Raw genomic sequence first — 26,887 nt, 5'->3', positions numbered from 1 at the left:
ACTTATGTAGATGTGCATATCTACTTTGGTAACCGTTACAAAAATGTGAAATTTGCAATTTTGTCGTTGTATATTACTTCTTTCAACTGCTAATTAATGTTAACAAGAAACAATGATATTTTATATTGATAATAAAAAATTATATAAATTGTCGGTCATTGTTGAGATGGCTAATAACAAAGAGTCATTGTTGGAATATTAAAATTATGATCCTCTAGTTTTACTTTAAAATATTGCAAATGAATAGTCCGGGTTCGTTTGTTAAACATTGAAATAATATTGTGTTAAGATACTTTCAAGTTATAAAAACAGTTTAGTTGTTGTGTCACTTTCATATGATACTTAAACTTCTATCATGAGTCATGACTAATGTATTGGCTAATGTAAAATGATCGAATTAAATCCAGTGTTGTATATATGACTTGCGAGGTTATAAACATAATTATCCATTATTTCTCATCCGAATTCACTTATTCTACCAACAAACAAAAAAGAGAGTCAGAAAACTACATAATTATCAGTTTTTCAAAGAAGAAAAAAAAAATTGAAGCACCGACAAACATGACTTTTTCTATTGTACTAACCTCTAATGGTAATTTACTTAATTTAATTTCTGGTTAAATAAAAAAAATAGTATATATGATTAAATTGTCTTAACATTACACATAATAACATCAAACCACATATGATCTACAATTAACTCAAAAAAATTAATAATACAATTATACCTTCTAAGATGAAATCAAGATTGAGAAAATAAGTACTCAAATTTTAGAAAGTTTACAGAAAAAATAAAATTCATTGCAAGAATATCTATACTTTTTCTTATCATCCAACCTATATAAAGTCTTATCATACAGCTTCAATTTGTTTTCTAAAGAGTTTTTGACAAATTGTGTGATGTTTCTATCAGTTAAACTAATACTCCAACTAAACATTTTTTACCAAAAAAAAAAAGAGTATTATTCTGTTTCTATGACAGTGGAAGGTAGAAGAATACAACCACGCTCCAGTTGGCGGTCAACAGCTTCTTTTTGTCCTTTCCGTTTTTTCTTTTCTCTATTTTCCAAAATATAATTTACCCATTGTCACGTTTCATCATGTATCATTGTATCATGTAAATATCAATTTAATAATATTAAATTATTTATATAAATACCTAAATAATTCATATCATTAACTCAGTAGAGACCGTATTTATACACTTTAATTCTGCGTCGGCGGTATATATCATGGACATTTTTTTTTCATTTATATACAGTGCCGGCCAGATATGAGATCCCATACAAAATAATTTTTTTTTTTGGATTTTATCGATAAAAGTCAAAATTTGAGATCAACTCTTAAAACTTCAGAAAAATAAAGCCTATTTTTACAATAATAAATAGATAAAATTTAAAATTTGGGATAAAATCTAAAACTTTCGAAAAACTGAGGCCTACTTATGCAATAATAGAAAAAATTTAGGGCCTAATTTTGTTACTAAAAATTTTCAAAAATTTTGAGTCCTAATACCCATGTATCTTGGAAATGGGTTGCGGGGCAGGCCTGTTTATATATTCCAAAAATTCCAATTTTCTGTTAAAAAATAATTATTTTCATTAAGTCTAATCTTATAAATGATTAATTTTCACTGCCTACTTTTATTCCAAGTAAGACCGATGAAGGAAAGAATCTTCTGCCCAAACTCCTAGAACTGTTCTTATAGATCCAGTTGCAAAGAAGATATTTAATTTCCTAACCGTATCGTAATCTTATGTAAAGATCTACATAGGACCGAAAGATGTAACAGGTTTTATGAGATTGGAAGTTTTGGATAAAGTCACATGTTAAAGTTTTTCACGAATTATCAAACTTTGATAAGTTTATGTATCTATGATTCTATCATTTTATATGCTTTAGCTAATTGTTTTGCATTTCGGATATGTCCGAATCTTTCTATCTTATTTATAATCGTTTGCGTTTGAATTAAAGAATTTGATTGATCAAAAAGAAAAAAACTGATGAAAAAAAAATAGTAAAATACCAAGTATTCTTTGTAAAATATATTTGATTTCTAATCATATCTACATATATTTTTATGATTAACCAGATACATTATTTGTATTCGATTGAAATGGAAGCTTTAAACAAGTTCGTCAATGCATGATATTAATACCATCGTCCTAATTAGGCATGGACAAAATAGCCGAACCACAAGAATCGAACTGGAACTAAAGCAAAAAGAACTAAACTGGAACCGAACCAAAATTTAAAATACTTAAATGGATCCTAAATTTAGAACAGAAAGAACCAGAACTGAACTGAACCGAAATATTTTGGGTACCCGAAAATATCAGAAATATGAGTTTAGATCTAAAAATATTCGTTATTTTTAGATCGAATAACCAAAAATACCCGAAATACCAACAAATATTTGGAAAATATATCCAAAATACTTAAAATACCCAAAAAATGCTCAAAAATATCCGAAAATGCCTAAAAATATCCAAAATACCTAAAAATATCCGGAAAAAAATATCAGAATGGATCCTAAACTTCATAACCAAAAAAACCAGAACCGAACCGAAATTGTTTGGTTCCTATATGGATCCTAAACTCTAGAACCGAAAGAACCGGAACCGAACCAGAACCAAACTAGAACCGAACGGGTACCCGAACGCCCATGCCTAAAAGATAATAATAATATAGTGTGAATTAATTTTAGAGCCAACATAAATAGAATATGTAGAACCAACATGATGATGTGGATGCTGATGTGAACACCTTAGATAGAGAAAAGACTCTCTAATTATATATATACTAGTATCGGACCCGCGGTCCACCGCGGGAGAATATTAGTTTACATACGTTGCGTTTAATATTGTGTGTGTGTTTTTAGTAGAACGAATCGTGTAGTATACTTATAAATATTCATAATAACGAATTGTAGAGAAAATGTAAAATTGTTTATAAATATACCCATCATATTAATTATGATTTACAAAATAGAATTTTGTGTTTTAAAATTCTAAAATTAGACGATTCATGGGAATTAGAGCAGTCAAAATAGGTCAAAAACCGCGGGTCGAGCCCACATCATCTCAATATGGAGCAGATTTGGGAAAATATATTAAACCCGCAAATAAGCGGGCCACATGGATTAATTCGCAGTGGGTCATAGGTTTAATCGGTTTTCATCCGCGGATTGGCGGATCAGCCCGCATATTAGTATTTATTGATAAAATTATAACTTATTCAACATGTGGTAATTTAAACAAACTTTTAATAGTATTTTGATTTATTTATTTATTTTAGTAGTATTTTAAATTTTGGTTACTTTAAAATTATTTAAACAAAATCCATGGACAATCCCGCAAATCCGCATACATTCGCGGGACGGGTTTGTATTTCATATATGCTACCCGCGGGTCGTGCGGACCGACTAACTACAAGTCAAAATATTTTTTGTCTATCGCAAAACGGACTTAACGGGATGAATCAACTCGCTTTGACAGTTCTAATGGGAATATTATTTAGTCATACAATAAAATGAAGTTTTGACATAGTAATAATAGAATATGTATCTTATTTGTTAGATGAGAGATTGAAAGATGAAGTATAATGATTAAAAATTAATTATTATTTTTCATGATTCACAAAATTTAATAAATACTTATCATCTTGTTGAATAATTCTAAAATCATATTCAAGAAATCTTTATAAATTGAAAATTAAACTTCTTTGGTAAGCTATAGGTATGAAAATATCATAATTTCGATTTAATCTAATTAAATTAATTAGTTACATGGATTTCATATCTATTTAATTTATACGACCAAAATAAAAATATCTATTTAATTTACACGACCAAAATAAAAATATCAATTTAATTTATAAAACAGATGGGTTATTTATGATAAATTTTCTACAAATCTTTAGAAGCAAGTAAAATATCTTTTAATTAATGATAATTGGCTAAAATGAGCGAAATTAATGACAAAAACGTTGATTGTTATGGAATTAGTCCCAAAAATATATGAACAAATTTATTATACGTAATTAATGTATAATATTGTTTGGAATATGCTTTTATTATTAGTTACCATAAGTACAATCAGATTTTATTTGATTTCCATAAATATTTGATTTTATTTCGATTTTTCATTATTAATTCGAATTTATATTTCAAAAAAATTTCAAAGATCCGATTTCAGAATTTCGGATCAATTTTCTGATTCTAACCCGACCCATTTTCATTTGTACTTCTCTTTTAATAATATAGAGATAGATTTCAAATCTACCAAAACAGAAAACAACAAAAGTTTTATGTTGTGCTTATGATCAACAATAATCATATAGTACTAGATATGTACCGCGGGTCTATATTTTCCCTAAATAAAAAAATGATTTTTTAGAATGATCTATAGATATATGGTAAACCGCATGTCAATATTTTATAACTAAAAAATCAAAATTTAAGTTGTATTTTTTTTATTTAGTGTTTAAGATTGTATAATTGTATTTTTATCGCTAATTCTAGGATTTCACTTGTAATATACCATCCCATATTAATATCGATCTAAATCCGTCCCACTATATAACCCCGTCCCGTGAAATTATACATCATTTTTGTAATTTTTTTTATAAAGTTCAAATATTTCTAATATTTTGAAACTTCATAAAAGTTTTAATACGACCCAAACTTCATAATTGTATTTTGATTGTTATATCTAGGATTTCACCCGTAGTATACCGTCTCGTATTAATATCTTTTATAAATATTTATAATGTTTAAACTACTTATAAATTCTTATAAAATTCAATATTTATAATATTTGAAACTTCATAAAAGTTATAATATTATAAATAATTAAAACGTTTAATAAAGTTAGACTTTTTTATAGTTTGTATTTTCATTTTTTATTTTTTCTTTTAAGTTTTTTAAAAATCAATGCTATCAAACTGTAGTTATCTTATATATATATTAAGATTATCATTAAACATGAAGATTTACCTAGAAAAAATAGGGTGAATAAAAAAAACTAACCATATGAAAGAATCTGACGTAAATTTAAAGCATATGCTCTTGATAATGGCAATCATCAATGAGTTGCTCATCTTGTATAGGATTATCTGCGCAAGACATCAAATGTTTATTAAATTCATGAATCAGAAAAATGAAAGTTCATATAACAAATAAAGATTGGAATGGGTAAGAAGAGGTATTTGTTTGATGAGTCTTCTAGTCGAGTAAAAGTGTGGTATTTATAGGGTAGGTAGGCATCTAAGTTTATTGTTAAGGTAGTTTGATAATCTTGGAGAGAAAGTAGAAAATCAAAGATATTATATACAACGAAAGTTTTGGATATGTTTAAGGAAAGATTAGGAAATCGTTATATAACAAAATTTATTTGAAAAAGATTGTAAATGATTTGGTTTTGCAGAGAATCTTAAAAAAAAGCTAAGCAACCATTTAAAAGGAATATAGCCGATTAATGTGGTAATTAGTTTAGGAAATTACATTAAACCGAATTAAAAAAATAATTAGAGTCATAACTTTGTTTCTTAAAATCAAATGTTAAGAAAAATATCGGAAAGTATATAATTATGGTATCATCGTTGAGATTTTCTTGGGCGGGAATTATGGATTCAATTAGAGAAGAGAACCATATAATGGAAAGAATTTAATTAGCCATAATTATGTTTTAAAAATATTTTATTGCATAATATAAAGAGAATATAGATGATATATGGTATGGATGTAATTAGTTAAGATGGCATAAATATTCGAAAATCATCTCGAGATAAAGAGTAATATAGCCTATTAATATGAGAAGAAGTTAAGGAATAAGGAAACATAAATATATGCGTAATTATCTATATTAATGACGTTTTTTTGGTTAGAGATATGTAGAATTAAATGATAATTTGGTATTAATTAAATGCTATCAAATATCTCGGAGATTTTATTTTAGAAACTAATCGTGGACTAAGCAGAGATTTTTGCAAGATTCGTAAACGAAAAATATTAAATGCTACTATTGATAAAAAGGAATAGAACCAATTAATGTGGGAAGTAGTTAAGGAAATAAGATAAAAATGAATTGTATGTTTAATTTAGTCTTAAATGTCGTTTTTATTACAATATTCCTTAAATCTCTTATTCTAGATCCGAATAGGTTTAAACCGGGTAAAACCCGGATCCAAATGATTAAAAGCAAAAAAAAACCTGTAAAAATGTATATGTAGATATGAGTTTAATACCATTAAATTAATCAAAGATTTGTAATCATAATTGGAAACGAATAATGCAGTAAATGCGATTTAGTAATATTGTAAAGAATATGCCATTTATGTAGAATGATTGTTGCGATTAGTTTCCAATTAGTTTTACTTTTGGGATTATAGTATCTCAAATTTTAAACTAATTTAGATTTTATTGTTCTGTTTACATAAATATGAAAATAATTTGTTCACCCACATCATAAAATATTACCAAAATATATATATATTACGTAATATTAAATAAAAGATTATATAACTAACTATTTTCATTTGATGGTGTAGAAAAATTATTATTAATATTTATGTAATTTAATTACAAAAATAATTTAGAAAAATAACAAATATTACTTTTTATAACAAAACAAAATATTATTCGTAAAAACAATATTTATTATAAAAAATATTTTGAGAATCCTTTAGAAATTTAATATTAGATATTCAAATATATCAAAAACATAATTACGGATTATGTGAAGATTAGGATATATAATCTTCAAATAAACATATTTTATTATGATTTCCTTATGAATGTATATATTAATTGTTATTTTGATTTTAAATTTATTACAATTTAAATGGGGAATTGCCTATATTTAATCTGTTATTGTAAAAGAAAAATGACGTAGCTTATTATTGGAGTATTTACACAAATTTATTAACATAATATATATATATATTAACATAATATATATATATATATATATACTGTTAAAAATAAATACATTTTTCTTTATAATTTCATAATATATTTATTGTTAAAATCTGGACATTTCTTATGAGCATAAATATGAAAAACGATTTTCCATTAAAATTGGCTATTTATTAGGGTCATTAATATGAAAGATTATTTACCATTAAAATAGGTAACTTCTTTGTAATTAAAGAAACATTAAACGGAATAAGTAGATGAATTAAAGACAACATGGCTTCATTTATCAGTTTGAAATTAAGACAACATTCCTAAAATTCCTTATCCAAGATCCGGATAGAGTTAAACCCGGGTAAAACCCGGATCCAAATGAATTAATGCAAAAAAACTCTATAAAAATGTATATGTAGATTGTTATTTTGATTTTAAATTTATTGCAATTTAAATGGGCAATTGCCTATATTTAATCTGTTATTGTAAAAGAAAAATGACATAGCTTTATTAGAATATTAAACAAATTTATTAACATAATATATATATATATATACTGTTAAAAATTAAATACGTTTTTTTCTTTATAATTTCATAATATATGTATATATTGTTAAAATCTGGACATTTATTATGAGCATAAATATGAAAACGATTTTCCATTAAAATCGGCTATTTATTAGGGTCATTATTATGAAAGATATTAAGACAACATGACTTCATTTATTAGTTTGAAATTAAGACAACATCCCTTAAATTGCTAATCCAAGATCCGAATAGACTAAAACCCGGGTCAAACCCGGATCCAAAAGAATTAAAGCAAAAAAGTACTATAAAAATGTATATGTAGATATATAATACGTAGTCTGCATTTAATATACACCGAACCAATTACACCATTATATAAAACCACGAATTATAAATTAATTTATAAATAATTACAAAAAAAATTGATATTAAGAAAAAACAAAAATAAGAACCTATGTATATTATTATAGGAAAAACAAAAGTCATATACGTATTTTTTTTTAACGTCTGGATTTATTATTTATTGCAAATTATGAGAACTGTTACATAGACGATTCTACAACGGACAATTCCTTCCGACCCTTATTAGATCTACGACAGACGACACATTCTTCACCTTCTTCTTCGTACTCACCTCCTTCACCTTTTTCTTTATGCTCTTGATGGACACTTCCCTCACTGCGTAGAATCTTGGCGAATGGCTATAATTGTAAATCGCTGGAGATCTCTTGCACACTTGCCTCCAATAATCAGCAAATTTATTAATAAATCGCAGTATCTGGGACTCGAACCCCAGACCTCTAGATGTGGAAGCATTAATTAACCCTTGTTCAACCAATGGGTCAAGGGGACTTTCACAGTCATATACGTATTTAATATTGGAAAACGAAAAATGGAATTTTGAAAAATAGAAAATTTTCTAATATATAAACTAGACAAAGAAGAATGGAAATTTGTAGTATATCTAGGACCGGACATAACGTATATTGTTTATCTTTCACTTTCAATTTAGGACCGGACATAACGTATATTGTTAATTTTCATCTTTCACTTTCTTCTGCATCGTATTCGATTCTTTTCTTTTAACGCCTCCCTACATCTCTTCTCCCTCGATCGGCTCCTATCTGGGTTCGTTTCTCTGATTTCTGATTTATGGGTTTGATTTCATGATTATTGATCACTGATAGTTGTAGTTTGAATCTGATTTCTGAGTTTGATTTCTAGATTTGATTTTTGATTTCTGGGTTTGATTTCATGATTATTGATCACTGATAGTTGTAGTTTGAATCTGATTTCTGGGTTTGATTTCTAGATCACTGATTACTGCTGCTTCAGTCACACAACCTAGGAAGATTTTGCTTTGAAGTTGTTAGGGTTGCCATGAAAAATCTTGAAACACAATCTTCGGGAATAGAAATCCCAATCGATGTCCTCATGGATATATTTTCGAGAGTTCCTGCAAAGTCTATAGCTATGTTTCGTTGCGTATCGAAATTCTGGGATTCAATACTTTGCCATCCTGATTTCACAGAGTTGTATATGAATACGTCTTCGATTCGTCAACCTCTGCTCTTTTTCACCTTGGAAGATAATGGCAAGTTGTTCTTCTTCTCTTCACCTCACCCTCAGAATCCTCCAGATGAGAACACATCTCTTGTACCCACCCGTTATCATGTTCACCATAACCATTCTCCTACAGATTTTTCATCTGAAGTTAGTTTTCCTCTTCGTGGATTCGTCTGTAGTCGAGATAAGGGAAGTCTAGATACTATGGTTATTTGCAACCCTGTCACAGGAGAGTTTGTATCCTTACCTAAGGTGGAGTTGAAGAGTGTTAATACTGAGACAAGACCTTATTTAGGGTATGATCCGATCGACAAACAGTTAAAAGTATTGTGCATCAAGTTCGATGATATCCCAAATACGTGTGATGAGCATCAAGTTTTGACATTGGAGAATGGAAAACATTTATGGAGAACAATCCAATGCAAACCCCATTATCCTAAATCTGATGGAATTTGCATAGATGGTACTTTGTATTATACAGCAGGGTTCGATATGCGGATAAGCGTTTCTATGATAGTGTGCTTTGATGTTAGGTCTGAGAAGTTTAGCTTTATCAACATAGATGAATGCATGTTGATGACTGCTTCTTGTACTTTGATCAACTACAAGGGTAAACTAGGTGCACTTCAGTTTTCATTTTTGCCTCCAAAACGTCTTGAGTTCTGGGTTCTACAAGATGCTCAAAAATATATATGGTCCAAAGATATCTACACATTGCCTCCTTTTTGGAACAACGTAGTAGTTAAGCGTACCGAGTTAGTCATTGTTGGAATGACTCCTGGAGGTGAAGTTGTGTTGACACCGTACTGTCTGGTAGACGCATTTTACGTTTATTACTTCAACCTAGAGAGCAAGAGTCTCACAAGAGTTCAAGTACAAGGTCTTAAAATGTTTAAGCGTACGAGAGTTTACACCTCTCTAGACTATGTTGAGAATTTGAAACTTATGTAAGTGTTTAACTCTTGTTTTAAAGATTTCTCTAGTTTATGCTTTCTTATTACAAATGATCAACTTAACATTTACGATAGGCTTTGCCCAAAAAAAAAAAAAAAAAAAACATTTACGATAGGATTTGCCTCCACTCTGAAAATGTACCTAGGCAAAGCCAAGGAATGTAATTGGAAAGTTCATAATTTAAAATTGATTTACTGGATAATGTTATTCCTTTGTTGGTCATACAAGTTCGCTTTATCTTCTAAACTAGATTCTCTTTTCATGCCTTTGCTTCTTGGCCTTCTCAATATACTTTTAAGAACACAATTTTAGTTACACCACTTAACATGCCAATGTTTGTTAAACATTTGGCTTGTTACCTCCCTAATATGGTCTAGAAAATCAATTTAAATGCCACGAATCTCGAGATGGATTCAAATAGTTCAATAAAACTAAAATTGACTCAAGTCGGGAAGAACCAACTGCGTAGGTTTAAGGTCTTGAATTCCATTATTACGTATAGAGATACATATGAGAGACCTTTGTAACCTTTAATTTGTATTAAATACACATATAAAAAATTTGGTATAACAAAGGTTGTCTTATTGAAATTGTGGATCAGGATTTACATGATATTGACAAATTACAAGCAAACAACAAATGGTTAGTATTTGATTTAACCAAAGCAATCTCTGATAAACATTAGAAGAAACTGTAGCATGGCTTTATTGTATGATACACAAAAAAACTATGCACAAAATAGAAGAGAACTAGGATGTTGATGATGAGAACTCACAAGACAGAGACTGGATTTCGTGTTAATCATCATTACTCATGATCTGCTACAAAATAGGCAGCTCCTTTGGCACAGAGATACTCATCGCATCGCATATCCTCGAGACCATGTCTGTATGACAATGCATCCTATTTGTCAGCTGTATCACGAGGTAGTCGCTTTCGGCTGCATGAGAAGAAAGGTATATAACCGGTGCCTCGATCTTCTCAATCAGACGAGTGATGCAGTTGGCAGATTGATGAATGGGGTAAAAGCAACTTGGATTCTTGGCATTACTGGCACAAGAAGAAAATTTACTTAGCAAAGGTTGCTGATTTAATCTTCACAATGAAATGAACAGAGCTTCACCAAAAGCAATCTTAAACACCATAAAGAAGAAGCTATTAAGAAAATATATTGGAACAAGTAATATAAACTTAATAATGCAGATATTTAAAGACGATAACTTGGACAATTGGATTCGCCGAAAGTCCATTCACAAAAGCACAGCCATGCTTTCTACCTGGTTACCATATCATCAATGATACTATTTGGTCAAGAGACTAAGATGCCTACATTATCATCAATTTTAGCGTTCAGCTATGCACAAAATTCTTACTTTATCATACTACAAGAGAACCTAAAATGCAATCAAAAGAAGTGGAATTTCACCATACCAGAACTTCAAGAAGCAATCTTTGTACAGTAGCGTTAGATGAAAAATTTAAGGCCTTGTAGCCCAATAAAAGGTGACCTGGCTCCAAAGTATAATTCATAGTTAGTGTCCTAAGATGATCATCTTAATAGTGTACATTATGCACTCATCTTTTTCTCTCTTTGTATTATGTTGATCAACAGTAATAATATGTTTCCCAAATTCCTCTGTTTTATTGTAATATATGTTTCCAAATGCTTTAAAAAAACAGTTTTGTAAAAGATATGTTTGTGAGTTTTGCTTCTGGAGTTTCGTGAAGAAATAAACCTGACTTCTCTCTAAATGTAGTAGGCCATATACTTGGGAGTTGCACTGAACTTTTGATAGCCTTTAACCACTTTGTTCACTGCGTCCAGAAAGTCTTTCTCACTCACAGCCTTTCTCCTAGCTCCTATTGCATACATTCCGGCTTCTATGCACACACTTCTGATATCAGCTCCTGCAAAACAGATTAACAAAACCCAAGTCAGAACAAATCTCAATGAGACCCAAAAAAACCATGATGAGAGCTCTATGATGGTTGGGATCATTACCTGTTGAATTTGGGCAGAGACCAGCAAGGAGTTCAAACCGGATGTCTCTTTCACAGCTCATGGTTCGTGTGTGAATCTTGAAGATCTGTGTTCTGCCCTCCAGATCAGGCAGACAAAACTCAATCTTGCGGTCAAGACGTCCAGGACGTAAAAGAGCAGGGTCCAGTATGTCAGGCCTGGAGTCAAAAGAGTGAAAAACATAAACATGAGTGCGTCAAGTCAAGCGCTATAATGTGCTTTTGGATTGTGGTCTGACCTGTTTGTTGCCATAAGAACCTTGATGTTACCACGTGCGTCAAACCCATCAAGCTGATTCACAATCTCAAGCATAGTACGTTGGACTTCATTATCACCGCCTACACCGTCATCAAATCTTGCACCACCAATGGCATCGATTTCGTCAATGAACAAAATGCAAGCTTTCTTTGAGCGTGCCATCTGGAAAGACAGTATTATACAAATTCAGAACAACATTAATTAGCTAAGACAACATTAATTCAGAACAAATTTTTTACAACTGACTACCTGAAACAGTTCACGAACCATCCTTGCTCCTTCACCGATGTACTTCTGAACGAGCTCACTGCCAATAATCCTGATAAAGCAAGCACCGGTTCTATTAGCTACAGCTCTAGCCACAAGGGTTTTTCCAGTACCCGGAGGACCATAGCAAAGAACGCCCTTGGGAGGATCTATCCCAAGCCTCACAAATTTCTCTGGATGAAGCATTGGTAGTTCAACAACCTACAATTAACAAAATGCAACAAAACTTTTTAAAACTTATTTCTTGAAAACCAATACCCCAACAGTAAGTTAACAACTCTAGGTGTTAAACTGAGAAGATCAGGACACCAAATTTGATTTATTAACTAAGCTCAACATACCTCTCTAATCTTCTCAATCTGCTCCTTGCACAGCCACCGATATCACAGTAAGTTATGTCCGGTTTCTCTTCAACCGTCATCATGATAGCACGAGGATCAGTCTTTGGAGGTAGAGGAATCTGTATCTGATATTTCTTCCTATCAACTCTGCAATTACAGATCAGAGATTATAACGTTCTTGTCAGTTTTCCTCCATATGAGAAATGTACAGCGACAAAGAGGGTTTGCCTTGAAGCAATACAGAGGGAAACATACCCCACACGCATTCCTACTTCTATCTCAGTGGGAGAAGATTTATCGCCAAGTCCAACAACAAACTGCAGTTAAGAAGAAAAACTAATGTCAGTAATAAACCAAACACCAAAACGTTCTACAACACACAATTGGTCATGCAGCAACATCAACCTATGGATATAGTTTACCTTGCCTATCTTTTCCATATCAACGACATACTTTGCGTCTTCAGTATTTGGACTGATTATCTGTGTGCATGTCGCAACCTGGATAGGAAAAAACGGTTACTTTAATCCCTTATTGTTGCTACGAGAGAAGAAGCAAAATTCATAGAAGTATATAAGAAGAAAAAGCCTACATGCAGAGGCTGCTCGTCAACAATCATCTGTTTATCAGCTATGAGATCCCATTGACTGGGAAGAGATAACCCAGTATTCGTGTCAGACTCCTTGATACCTTCAAATGAAAGTGAAAAGCTTCACTTCAGTCATGCTCTAAACAGAGGTCACTAATTCCAAGCAAGCCCAAGACTTCAGCAACAAAGAGTGCGAACATACTACAAAGATTGTTGATCTTCTCGGCGAGCTCATTGATTTCTTTCTCTACTTTCTTTATACGTGCAGAGTAAGGCCCCTGCTAAGAAATGAAATTTATGAAGGTTTAGCATGAAGACACAAGAAGAGAGGGAGAGAGAGAAGTATGACTATGCCGTTCCTCTCTCCACCGGAAATGTGAAGCATGATGTTCTTCTTTTTCCCGGGTATGTGAAATACTTTCCACAAAGCAGTCCTCAATTTCTACGGAGATTCGTCTATCATCGATAGTACAATTATCCATCACAAGACGGGCTTCTTTGCTTGCAACCTCATTTTCAAACTGGATTAATGCACAACCTAAGCTCTCACCAGTCTTGCGATCCCGGAGGACTCGAACCCTACCATATGCAGAAAAGTTGAGATATCGTGTTTACCAAACTGATAAGGAAACAGAGAGTAAATCACTCACGAGATGACTGTTCCAAAGCGGGAAAAAATGGTGTTGAGGCCATCTGCATCAGTACAAGGATTCAAACCCCATATGTAAAGCAAAGTGCTAGAATCCTCCACAGCCTCAGGGATATCTTCTTTCTGCAACAGCAATACAAGGGTCAAGCATGAAACATGATTTGATATAACATCAAAAGAGAGCAACCGGCTTACAGTTTCAAGTAAAACAGCACTTGAATGGGCAGCGTTTTTGTTGATGACCTCCTCCAGTTCCTGAGGACCAAGTTCTTCATCTGTTGGAACCCAATCATATTCGAGTCGCCCGTCATCTGTGACCTCTTCCTTCGGTTTTCCCTCAGGGGAAGTATCTGGTATCAATTCAGCCAGTTGTGGGAGATCATCAAATGGATCTTCAAGTATATATGTGTGCTCTATTCTTATGTTTTTACAGGGTCTGTTCTTCGCATCAACAGAAACTTTGGCTAGACTAGTCAAAACGTCAAACCCCTCGACAACCTCCCCAAACACCTGAAAAAGGGCCGTAACTGATATATATATAGACAAAACAAAGAATAGGCAGATCATTACTAATTTGTGCTTAGTCCTTACAGTGTGTTTCCCATCAAGATGGTCAAGATCATCGCAAAGTGTGATATAGAACTGAAAAGGAAACAGACAAATCACATAAGGACATACGACACAGCAAAAGTTGACCCACAGGACCCTTCATAAAACTTGGTAATTCAAGCAAAGTATTTGGGCTAACCTGGGAAGCATTCAGATTTTCACCAGAACTAACCATAGCAACAGTGCCAGTCTTTGAATGTTTCAATTCAGGGCAAATCTCTTCGCTGAAGAACCGAGCATGGTCACCTTCAAGAAATCTGGATATTCAACAAAAAGAGGGACAAGATGGGTCAGGATAATATAAAAACAGTCTCCATATCATCAGAAAGTAAGAAAAACATCATCTCACTTGTATATTGAGTCTCCACCAGACCCTGTTCCTGTTGGATCACCTGTTTCTGCTATGGAATCCTTTACTGTGTGGATAAGGCACCCATTGTAATACTTCATACGGCATAGCTTGAGAAAATTATTGCAGGTTTTAGGGGCTTTATCTGTGTAGAGATCAGTCACTATATCCCCTAGGCTTGTCCTAATAAGAACTGACATGTTTGCCAATCTGAAATCAAACGGTGGAAGGCAATTTAAAGTTAGAATACTCGATAAAATGACTCTAATTTGCAGAAAATTGCGAGATTACAACATCAAATCCCTAAAATATCTCCAACAATCCAAATTACTCACTTAAATCCCTAAATTATCTCATTTCCACTGATTTCCTTTGCAAATTCTCCAGAATCGCTATCATATTGCTCATCAAAACATCAAAATGAACCGACAGAGCCAAACTATAACATCGACAACATCAAAGCCCTAAAATATCTCCATCAATCCAAATTACTCGCTTAAATCCCTAAATTATCTCATTTCCACTGATTTCCTACGCAGATTCTCCAGAATCGCTATCATATTGCTCATCTAAACCTCAAAAGGAACCGATAGAGCCAAAGCTATGGAAAATTAGGGTAACAAGTAAACATTAACCAGCAAGCTTCGCGAGCAATGTCTTGGTACTGCCGTAACTGAATCGAGTAGAAGAATAAGAAGAGATGATCGATGAAAGATACAAACTAACCTCAGAAACAGAGAGCTGGAGAAGAAATTTCACGGCGGCGATCTTGTAGTAGCCGGAAGCTGTCGCGACTGAGAGATTTTAGATTCCTCTGTTTCGCTTTTCGTTCTTCTTTACGCGCCTTAGGCCTTCTAAATAAGCCTTGTTTTTTTTTTTTTTTGCTCATTCAAAATGCTATAACATGCGTGTTGTTTTTCAGATAGAAAATATGATAAAACTACGTGACGTTTTCGGTTCCGAAGATCCATTTTTTTTATATTAATTTATTCATTGATTTCAAAATCGAACTGAAACATCCACCATAAATCATTAACTAGACTAGGACGAAACCCGCGCTACGCTGCGGGGTATATTTTAGATAAATTATTTTAATAAAAAATAATTTATAATAACTAAATCATATTGTTTAAAAACTTTATTAAATCAAACACATGTGTGTCTAAAATTTTTTAAGAAGTTGTTTGACATAAAGTGACTTTCCAAAAGGAACAAAATGCATGAGGTGAATGCTTTTTACTCAAATGAGCTTAACAAACTTTGGTTTAGACAAATAAATACGCTAGAGATCTTATAAGTATATTCCGTCTAGCGTATTTACACTTAACACTATCTATAGTGTTAAGTGTCACTGTCATGTAAAGTTTTAAACCTTCTTGAATCTTTTATAAGATGATTGGTTATTAAATGTTCTGAGAAGCTTATGGTTGTAGCTTAAGCTTCTCTTCTTTTCTTGCTCTAGCTTTTGAATCAGCATCTAGCTTTGAAGAATACATTTCAGCGGAAGATTGGATTTTCTATCGATTGCAAAATGTCTATGGTTCGTGAAATCATTATTAAATCAAACACCATGCATGAGGTAAATGTTTTTTTGGGAAAATTGGATATAAAGGACAATTAATTGAACTATTGTCCAACTATGCATTCTATATTCATAATTGGTCATATATTCTTTAATATTGGTCATATATGCTTTAATATAATTAAAATCCCATTATATCCTCAATTTTTTAAAAATCTTGCTTAGCTATTAAAAATTTCCAAAATTAATTAGATTTCTTTCCAAAAACAATTTGAAAAAAATATAGGACAAAAATAACATATATTTACTTTCCAATTTTTTTCTTGTAGATAATTACATATCTTCTTCTCCTTTGATTTTTTTTCTTTTTTTTTGACGGCATCTTCTTCTTCAATTATTTTGACGACAACTTCTTCTTCTTTGATTAGTATAACGACGATACATAATGATGACAACTTCTTCTTCTTTAATTCTTCACTTATTTTGACGGCAACTTCTTCTCTTTTGATAGTTTTCTGGATTTCTTCAATTCTTCGAAGTTTTTGTATCCATGTAAAATTCTAGATTGGATTATTGATTTGTAGTGTTGTGTTGTTTCTAAAAGTCTAATAAAACAAGGTTCAGTTTTCATCTCTCGTGTATGTCTTGTTCTCTCACGTCCAATTCCTATGTTACTTTGTCTCTTTGTCTCGTACATATGACTTTTTCCAAGTCATTCTAAAACAAAGCATTTTGGTTATAACAAAACGTTCATGTGTTACTTTTTCTTTTGCACTAAGTACCGTAAGAAGCAAATTCTAACACTTTTATCACTTGACTTGCTTTCATTATCTTCTTTTGTTACTAAACCTTAATTTGATTACATAATTTTGGGCCTTTTGGACTTATTTTATTGATTGTTGACATTTACAGAGAACTTTGCTTTACATACTCTGAAGATTTCATGATTGTAGATATTTTCATATTTTAAGATTGTTTTTGCTTTTATGTAGACATGGAAAACGAGTGTCTAAAACGCCTACCGATTGTCATTTACTTTATATTACATACTAAATTACATAGAATTTATTTTCTATTTTTTGTAAAATATATAGGAAAATATAAGAATGTGTTTTCTAACAATTTTAGAACATGAGTAAATGTTAGAAAAGATATTCTAATTTTTCTAGAAGAAAAAGCAAAGTATAGAATATGTATTCTAAATTTCGTAGAAATTAGCTATCTAACTATCGTAGAACAGAAATGCGTTCTAAATTTCATAGAACATGTGCATAGAATACATTATCTAAATTTTATGGAACATGTGCAGTGTATAGAATACACATTCTAAATTCAGAAGGTATAAACTAAACTTCGTAGATCATATTTTATTTATCCAAAATGGCAACAAAACAGATATATTTTCGACGTTATAAGTATCCTCATGACTTCTTCTTCATTTGCCTACAAATAGTTCTAAATTTTATTTGAAAACTAGTTAAATCAATTACAAAGGGTAAATTAGCAATATGTGACATTTAATCATAGAATGCATAGATGGACAATAGTTTAATTATTTATCCTTTATATCCAATTTTCCTTTTTTTTGGGAAAATTCCATATAGCATGTCTTGTTTTTAAAATAAAAAAAAATCAATAAAAATAGTTTAGTGAAATTATTACATGTTTTCCTTGTTCCTGCGTCAATTTTCTTATGTGTCTTGGTTATCTTCACCTGCAATTTATATTTTTTACAATTTTTTAATAATTATCCAAAAGAAGAATTTGATAATTTTATTATAGTTTATTGGATGATTTCTATCATCATAAAACCAATTTTTACAGTTAGTTAATTTTGTTTTCTTGGGCAAATGATACTTAGTTCATAGAAAATTAATTCTTAGTTAATTTATTGTAAACTAATTTGATCATAAGAAAAACTATTAGCTTAAAAAAATACTTCACGTTTTATGATGTTTTGAACAACCCCTCATGGAAGCTTTGAACAGTCCAAACAAAGTTTGATTTTTTTTCATCCGAGTAAGTCTTGGTGTTGTTCATCTTTATAAACCAAAATTTGCATTCGGAAGCAAGCAATATATCTCCATATGAAGTTGTTAATTTGTTTGTGAATTTTTAAAAAAAATCTCAATGCAATCTTGTATCAAAAGAACTAAAAGCAACATGTCTTTAAGCTAATAGTTTTTTTTGTTTCTTATGATCAAACTAGTTTTACAATAAAATATCCAAAAATATATATTTATTCAATGAATGAAATTTTATTTGGAGATAAAATCTTAATCGACCTTTGATTAATTTTGGCCCCCTAGACACCATTTACTTTGATTTATCATCCAAAGGTTTTTCCACCGATTTATAAAAAAATCATGGAAACAATAAAATGATCAATAATCTTCTCAGATATTCATACATCCCAAAAAAACAAACGAATTGTAATCACCACAAGAGTTTTCTCTCTTTCTTCTACACATGTATGTCCTATAAAACATATTTATCTATCTCTCTATAAATATTATACTCCCTCCGTTTCATAATATAAGTCGTAGATTAAGAAGATCTACTTTTTAAAAGTTCAACCAATCATAAAAGAGACGACATAATATAAATAATCATAAAATATTAAAGTAATATATAATTTGCATTGAAACTCGAAAACGACTTATATTGTGAAACAAAAAACTTTATCCAAAATGCCTTATATTATGAAATTGAGGGAGTATATTTATACACAAAGATTGATAGTAACAAGACCATTGGATTGTTTTTTTTTTTTTTTTAACACTTAACTGCATAAATTAATGAATGGTCGGAACAGAGTTGAGTATATTTGAAATACAAACAGGAACAGAGGAATGAAAATTAAAATTGGACAAACACCATCGTTGATTCCTCGCAAGCCTGTCAGCTAGTTGATTTGAAGATCGGGGAACCCAACTATATTCAACAGCTTCAAATCTTCTTTCCCAACTTTTAATTTCATGGATCCAATTGAGAATATCAAATCGCATTGAGTTTCTTGTCAACAAATTGACTAAAATCTGGTTGTCTCCTTCCAGTATCACCTTCTTAAAACCTCTTATCCAGAGATGTTGCATAGCATGAATAATACTTTGACATTCCGCTTCCAGCGCCGATTGAACAAAATCCCCTAAAGCTTGGCCTGCTCCTTTGAAGCTACCTTGAGAATCTCTAATTATCCAACCCACAGTAGCTCTTGAGTTAATGTTTAAGAAGCTGCCATCATAATTACACTTAATCCAGCCCTCCCTCGGCTTCTTCCATCGTCTTCGATTTGTACCATGATCAGAATTAGCACTTTGTGAAGGACCTCTTTTATTTACCAAGTGAATATTCACCGCAGCATATTCTTCCGCTTCTTGTCAAGGGTGATGGCTTTGGTACAGTCTTCTTCGGCTTGAAGAAAGTTGTATGTAAATGATTTATCAAGGCAATGCCACATGGAAAGATTGCTCACTAAAAATGTTTTTAAGGATCTGAGAAACAATTACCCTCCAACTTCAAGATATGCAGCAGCTCTGTTACTGTGATAGGTAGCGTTGTTGTCACTTAGCTTTATAGGTTCTGAATAAAGACCAATAGCTTTCTGCCATTGTTTATCTTTGAATTAATGCTTGGTTACCCTGGTTTACATAATCATGGGACACAGATAAAAAACCACATTAGATTAAGGATGATAATGCCATTCAGAAAATGAGATATGCAATGAGAATTAATTGACCTTCTCTTTGGCAATCTCAGCTGACTCTTCTTTGCTGATAGTCTTTTTAGCAAATTTGGGATCGACAACAATGCTCTGAGTACTCTTGCAAAGATGCATACATTGTCTGCACCGTATCTCGAGTACTCTTACAAATATTTGAGCACAAGACTTAAAAAGCCTTCCAAAACTATTTTACAAACTCAAGAAGAACAGCTGCCACAAGCAAAAACCTTTTCAAGTTCTGTGAAAATCACCATTTCAATAATCGTCTCCTTTGGAAATAATCTCTTTGCAAGTTGGTCGTAACAAGATTGTATGCTCAAACTGAGAAATATAGCTTCCTTTCACATCACACACTGGAGGACATGGCTATAAAAGTAACCCAAAGAAACCTACTTTCATCAAAATGTTCTTGAACACAAGAATCAGAGCGTCTAGTCTTTAGGAGTTTACCTCAATAATGCCAGAATCACAAAGATTCTTTAAAGCCATCAAGACCAAGGCGGTCCAAATAGCGTCTGCAGAAGGCTAGTGTGGAGAAGTTCTTGTTAATAGTGGCAAGGAGTTGTTTTGCTTCTCATATACTTCCTAACTTGACGATGAACTTCTGCTGCTTGGCGAAGAGAGTTATATATCGGCTTTTGCAGCCGCTCCATCTCTCTCTTCTCTTCAGATGTTGTTCTCCACAAATTACTACATTACAATATACAGACTTAGCTAGCAAGATAAAATGTACATAGAATCTAGTCTAGATAAGGTATGTGAACTTACTCATCCTTGTACTGTTGGATTTCAGCTTCAGGAAAATCTCCAGAAGGGAAGAGCTCAAGAACAGGAATTGAAGGAGGATCAGTCTGTTGAAGGATACTCTTCTTCTTCCTATAAACCATCATCAGCTTTTTGAGCAAGATCATCAAAGCAAACACTGAAGATTAATAGAGAAAGAAACAGAAAATGAACTTCTCACTTGCTTTTACTTTTCTTCTTCTTCTTCGTCGAAGCCTCAGCTAAAATGAAAAGATTAAACAACAATAAAAGAAATAAGCTTTATCATTGTACACCTTAAATATCTAAAAGCAAAAAAAAAATCCTATCTTAACAAATGATATAGAGGAAATTGAAGCTAATGAAATCAGAAATATTCTTGCTAACGTGCTCTATGTCCATGGCGGCACCCTCATCGGAAGCTGAACCTCCAACAACAAGGAAACTCGGCCTGCACTATTGGCCAGGAGCAGAGGCATAAGCACCGGAGGTTTCACAATTGGAAGAGACTGTACGGCGAGGCAACCACGATTCCACGGTGGAAAGATCGGTCGCCGGCGGTGGAGTTTTAAAATCCAAGGGTTTTTAGATTTTTTTTCTCTTGTAAGTGAGCTAAACAAATGTTTATTTTGAAATTTGATCTGATGTGGAAAAATAGAATGATATTAGTGGAAGACAAAACTGAACTGTATTATTTGAAATGTTCTGATTGGATATCCATTTTGCTAAGGTGTCTCTTCCAAAACACTCCAAAAAGTTAAGGTGTCAGTACTGGAGATACTTTCGTTATTTTTATTGTATTGATTAAAACAAAGCAAAAGTTTTACAGCAAAAGTAAGATGTCCAACATATCAAATCTACTATATGTCTATATCCCAGTTAGTATTAAAAAAGAATTAATAAAACACATTTAATAGAAAAAAGAAATAATTAATCCAAAACAATTATTGCAAAACCAACGTTGTGTTAAATAGGTTGACAAAAAAAAAACAAAAAAAACTTTGTGTTAAATATATTTTGCTATGCGTTATAATCTCTGAAGTAAAATTTTTTTTAAATACATTAAAATTTATAAATGAACCATAAAAATATATACTAACATTCTCACAAAGTAATCTAAAATTAGTTCTTATAAACCCATCATTATTTTTTAAGTTTTTTTTCAGGTGTTTTCACTTACAAATAAAATTACAATAATATCATAAATACATTTTTTCTAATTAAATTAATATGAAATAATTAATATTGTTATTTAGAACTTCAACACTCGTTGTTTATTGTTTAATATTCAAGCGAAATGGATTAACTTTTTTTATACATGTCAAACACTAATTGACCAATAACACACGTAAAACTTGTTAGTTTTCCTTTTTTTTTGGTTAAGACAAAAAGAAAACTTAAAGAAATTTTAGATATACACATGTAAATAACTAATACATGTAAATATGTTTTTAAAAAAAATATTTTTTTTATTTCGTAATGGAAAATAAAGTTTTCTTTTTACCCGTGTCAACATCATATCGATAAAGTTGACACGTGTTGCGATCATATGAGTTACTAATTTTTAAAGCTAAATTTTATATAATAAAATAATAATATCCAAACATACATCTACACATTATAACCAAATTTTAAGAAGAACAATGAAGAAGTGAATTTCCACACTTCTTGAGATACCGAAACTTTACTCGTCAACGGTTTAGTAAACTTGTTTCTTTTCTTCTCCGGAATCAATCCCAAATTGATGAGATCGTCATTCTTAGCTATTATTTCTTGGATGAAGCTTCATAACCGTCTAATATTGTTTGATGTTATTCAATATCTTACTTTGCATCAATTCATGGATTTTTCTTAAATATGCTATACCCGGATCTCAAATTTGTTGGTCAAGACACCATATAATTCTTTGGATTAAGTCTACTAATCGGAATCTTTGATATAAGACACCATAAAGGATCAAAACACCCTTCACAAAGATAACAAATTCATTTTGAATGAAATGAGTACATCAACTCACTAGTCTCACTCCATTGATGGACCATGAAGATCAGCTTTTATGTATTGTAAGATAAGATGGTAATCATCAATCATCACTAAATGAAGAGGTGGAAGTACAAGAAGATGACCAAATGATTGATTCTAGGCAATATATGAAAGGATTTCGAGATGAGATTACAATGAATTTATGGAATACATTGAAAAATGCAAAGCATTTGGACCATTGATTGATAGAAAGATAAAACAACTTTTGAGTGTGTGATCAATCGATATTTGTAAAACTTTTGTCTTAGTGCAATCGAAGGTTTAAACAGAAAAATATTATTATTATTAAAAGAAAAGTCCTATCTTATTATATAAAGTACGGTTTTCAAAGTTAGTAACTCGCATGATCGTGACACGTGTCAAGTCTATCGATCAGATGTTGACATGTGTCAAAAAATATTTAACTTTTTTTATTAACGAAATAGGAAAACTAAAAAAAAGAATATTTACATATATTAATTTATATATCTAATTTCTAAAATTCGTTAACTTTATTTTTCTTAACCAAAAAGGAAAACTAACAGTTTCTCTTTACATGTGTTATTGGTCAATTAGATTTGGCATGTGTTAATTATTTTTTTTAAATCATTTAGTATGGATATTAACAAATAAACAATAACCGTTGAAGTTTTAAATAACAATATAAGTTTTTTTTTTTCTCATCAACAATATAAGTTATTTAACATTAATTTAATTGGATAAAATTGTATTTATCATCGTAATATAGTGTTTTATTTGTCAAATGAAAACACAAAATTCTTACAAAAAATAATGAGCTTATAAGAACGAACGAATATTTGAATATTTGATAAGAATATTAGTGTGGTTATACTTATATTTTATTTTAAGAATTTTAACGCATGTAGTCATAATTATAAACACAAAATATATGGGAAAATGGCTTATATAATTGAATTTACGATTACTTTTTTTTTTTTGGTAAGTGGAGGGGAGACATTGTCTCCCTCATATTATTAAAATAAAATTAAATTAAAACCGAACATTACTTAGAAACGTAGTCCCAATAACATCCTCGAGCAAAATCGGATTTACTACATCCGGACAATCCTCTAGCAAAAGCAAACCCAAATCCAACGAAAACGCATAGGCTGCTAATCCATCGGCTAAACGATTAGACTCCCTATACACAACGAAAACTAATTTCGATTACTTAATGAGAATGTTAATATATATTTTTAATGATCTATTTATTAATTTTAACTCATTTAAAATTTGTTTGCCATGAGGTAAAACTAACTTATGAGATTACGTTATATAGAAAAACTATATTTTAAACAATGTTTGTTTTCCATAATTTTTGTGGATTTCTAATATTTATAAATGTTTTGTTATTTGTTAATATATTTAATATTAACTAAGTTATAGATTTGATATGATATACATACGATTTTGATATAAAATTATTATTAGAAGGTTATCCATTAAGATGAACTATGAAGACTTAAAATTAAGTTTATTATGATCCTATAGATAGTTAAATTATATTGCAAAATGGAATGTGTAAGATTAAAATTTCGTTTTTTAAAAATTACTAAGTTAAATATATAAAAATTGTGTCGGTTACTATTTAAGATTTAAAAATCACCAATACGAAATAGTGTGTAGAATTAAAATTCAGTTTATTACGATGAAATAAATAGTTAAAATGTATAGCAAAATGAAATGTTTAAGATTTAATTTTTGTTCAAGACAAAAAATACTAAATTATTAAATATTAGGAAAAGTGTATGGATTACTATTTATTATTCAAAATTCATATATCAGCGATAAAAATTTATTTTTATATATTACACCCGCCTATTTAGGCGGGCCTTATCTAGTATTTAATATTTGAAAACAAAACATGGAATTTCAAAAATGGAAAATTTCTAATATTAACTAGACAAAGAAGAATGGAAATTTTTTTTAATACGTTAAAATTTATAAATTAACATAAAAATATATACTAACATTCTCACAAAGTAATCTAAAATTAGTTCTTATAAACTCACCATTATTTTTTAAGTTTTTTTTCTGATGTTTTCACTTACAAATAAAATTACAATAATATCATAAATACATTTTTTCTAATTAAATTAATATTAAATAATTTATTTTGTTATTTAGAACTTCAACACTCGTTGTTTATTGTTTAATATTCAAGCTAAATGGAATAACTTTTTTAAGTTTTTTTATACATGTCAAACACTAATTGACCAATATAACACACGTAAAACAAAAAAGAGTTTTTTTGTTAGTTTTCCTTTTTCAGGTTAAGACAAAAAGAAAAGTTAAAGTAATTTTAGATATACACATGTAAATAACTAATATATGTAAATATGGTTTTTTAAATAGTTTTATTATTTCGTTAACAGAAAAGAAAGTTTTTTTCCGTTTCAACATCTTATCGATAAAGTTGACACGTGTCGCGATCATATGAATTACTAATTTTAAAAACCAAACTTTATATAATAAAATAATAATATCCAAACAAACATCTACACATTTATAACAAAATTTTAAGAAGAACAGTGAAGAAGTGAATTTCCACACTTCTTGAGATACCAAAACTTTACTCGTCAACAGTTTAGTAAACTTGTTTCTTTTCTTCTCCAGAATCAATATGAGATCGTCATTCTTAGCTATTATTTCTTGGATGAAGCTTCATAACTGACTAATATTGTTTGATGTTACTCAATATCTTATTTTGCATCAATTCATCGATTTTTCATAAATATGCTATACACAATATATTATTTCTTGGATGAAGCTTCATAACTGACTCAAATTCGTTGGTCAAGACACAATATAATTCTTTGGGATTAAGTCTACTGATGATCAGAATCTTTGATATAAGACACCATAAAGGATCAAAACACCCTTCACAAAGATAACAAATTCTTTTTGAATGAAATGAGTACATCAACTCACTCCATTGATGAACCATGAAGATCAGCTTTTATGTATTGTAAGATGGTAATCATCAACCATCACTAAATGAAGAGGTGGAAGTACAGTATGATGACCAAATGATTGATTCTAGGCAATATATGGAAGGATTTCGAGATGAGATTACAATGAATTTATGGAATACTTATAGGTATAATCTATACTAGTATTTTTGCTGTCATTTTGGTGACGGGTGGGTAAAAACGCTTCCGGGTTATTTGGATACCCGACCCGTTTACAAATTTTAGTCATAAAAAAATTGTTGGGTAGGGTTAAATTTAACCCAACTCATACACCAGATATTCTATATTTAATAATTTAGATATTTAGAAGATTTGATTAAGATTTAGAATAATGATTCTCTTATCATCTTTGTTTGATTTGTTTTAACTGTTTTGAATCATCATATAATACATAAAATAAAAAAAAAAAAAAAAAATCTGCATATACTGTGATTCGAAATTTTAAAAACGGACATATATTATCCAATTGACGAAAATGTGTGTTCAACGTTCTACATCGATTAAAATATTTAGATAATGAGTCAGAATCATATCATAAATAAGATCAACATTAATAAAATAAATGGTTTTTTTGGCGGGACGAGTTTGGCGGAACGAGTTTTTGAATCAACAATAATAAAAATATTAAAATATCATTAATATGCCGCTTCAATACGGATTAAATCCTTAATTTTTTTAATACCACCAATATTAGACATATTAAATCAGTCTCATTTAGAAAAGATTGTATAAAACCATAAATTGTCCCGTGGTATAATGTTACTTAATAACAATTGTAAACTATAAAATATAAATATCTTAAAAAATTATAAAATTTGCAAACTTTT

At 30.5% G+C, this 26,887-nt stretch overlaps 2 protein-coding genes and 1 long non-coding RNA gene across 4 annotated transcripts; 1 reads left to right on the top strand and 2 right to left on the bottom strand.

Moving 5' to 3' along the window:
• The first annotated feature begins 8,387 nt into the window (after positions 1–8,387).
• LOC9327387 (F-box protein At1g53790) lies at positions 8,388–10,160 on the top strand. The gene is made up of 2 exons (XM_021013217.1): positions 8,388–8,563; positions 8,748–10,160. The coding sequence occupies exon 2, from the start codon at positions 8,816–8,818 to the stop codon at positions 9,950–9,952; it is 1,137 nt and encodes a 378-aa protein (XP_020868876.1). The 5' UTR covers positions 8,388–8,563; positions 8,748–8,815; the 3' UTR covers positions 9,953–10,160.
• A 353-nt stretch (positions 10,161–10,513) lies between these two features.
• LOC9327386 (26S protease regulatory subunit 7 homolog A) lies at positions 10,514–15,871 on the bottom strand. Its single transcript, XM_021013215.1, is given in 18 exon segments — positions 10,514–11,005; positions 11,692–11,863; positions 11,958–12,133; positions 12,214–12,395; positions 12,483–12,701; positions 12,842–12,871; positions 12,874–12,988; positions 13,097–13,158; positions 13,264–13,341; positions 13,434–13,531; positions 13,633–13,708; positions 13,790–14,009; positions 14,081–14,202; positions 14,275–14,589; positions 14,671–14,721; positions 14,828–14,945; positions 15,038–15,247; positions 15,764–15,871. Coding segments are annotated over 16 exon segments (2,223 nt in total). The 5' UTR covers positions 15,238–15,247; positions 15,764–15,871; the 3' UTR covers positions 10,514–11,005; positions 11,692–11,702.
• A 3,449-nt stretch (positions 15,872–19,320) lies between these two features.
• LOC9330086 lies at positions 19,321–21,657 on the bottom strand. Of its 2 annotated transcripts, XR_002329420.1 has the most exons (7): positions 21,433–21,657; positions 21,248–21,287; positions 21,052–21,159; positions 20,734–20,973; positions 20,299–20,649; positions 20,069–20,200; positions 19,321–19,973 (listed from the first exon to the last, which is right to left on the bottom strand). It is a non-coding gene; the product is annotated as an uncharacterized LOC9330086 (long non-coding RNA). The 2 variants fall into 2 exon arrangements; XR_002329419.1 differs by having other exon boundaries at positions 19,321–20,200.
• Between the last annotated feature and the right edge of the window lie 5,230 nt (positions 21,658–26,887).

Source organism: Arabidopsis lyrata (genome assembly GCF_000004255.2).
Source record: "Arabidopsis lyrata subsp. lyrata unplaced genomic scaffold ARALYscaffold_1, whole genome shotgun sequence".
NCBI lineage: Eukaryota > Viridiplantae > Streptophyta > Magnoliopsida > Brassicales > Brassicaceae > Arabidopsis > Arabidopsis lyrata.
The sequence above is the reverse complement of the archived record's forward strand: the minus strand, read 5'-3'. Positions and strand labels throughout refer to the sequence as shown.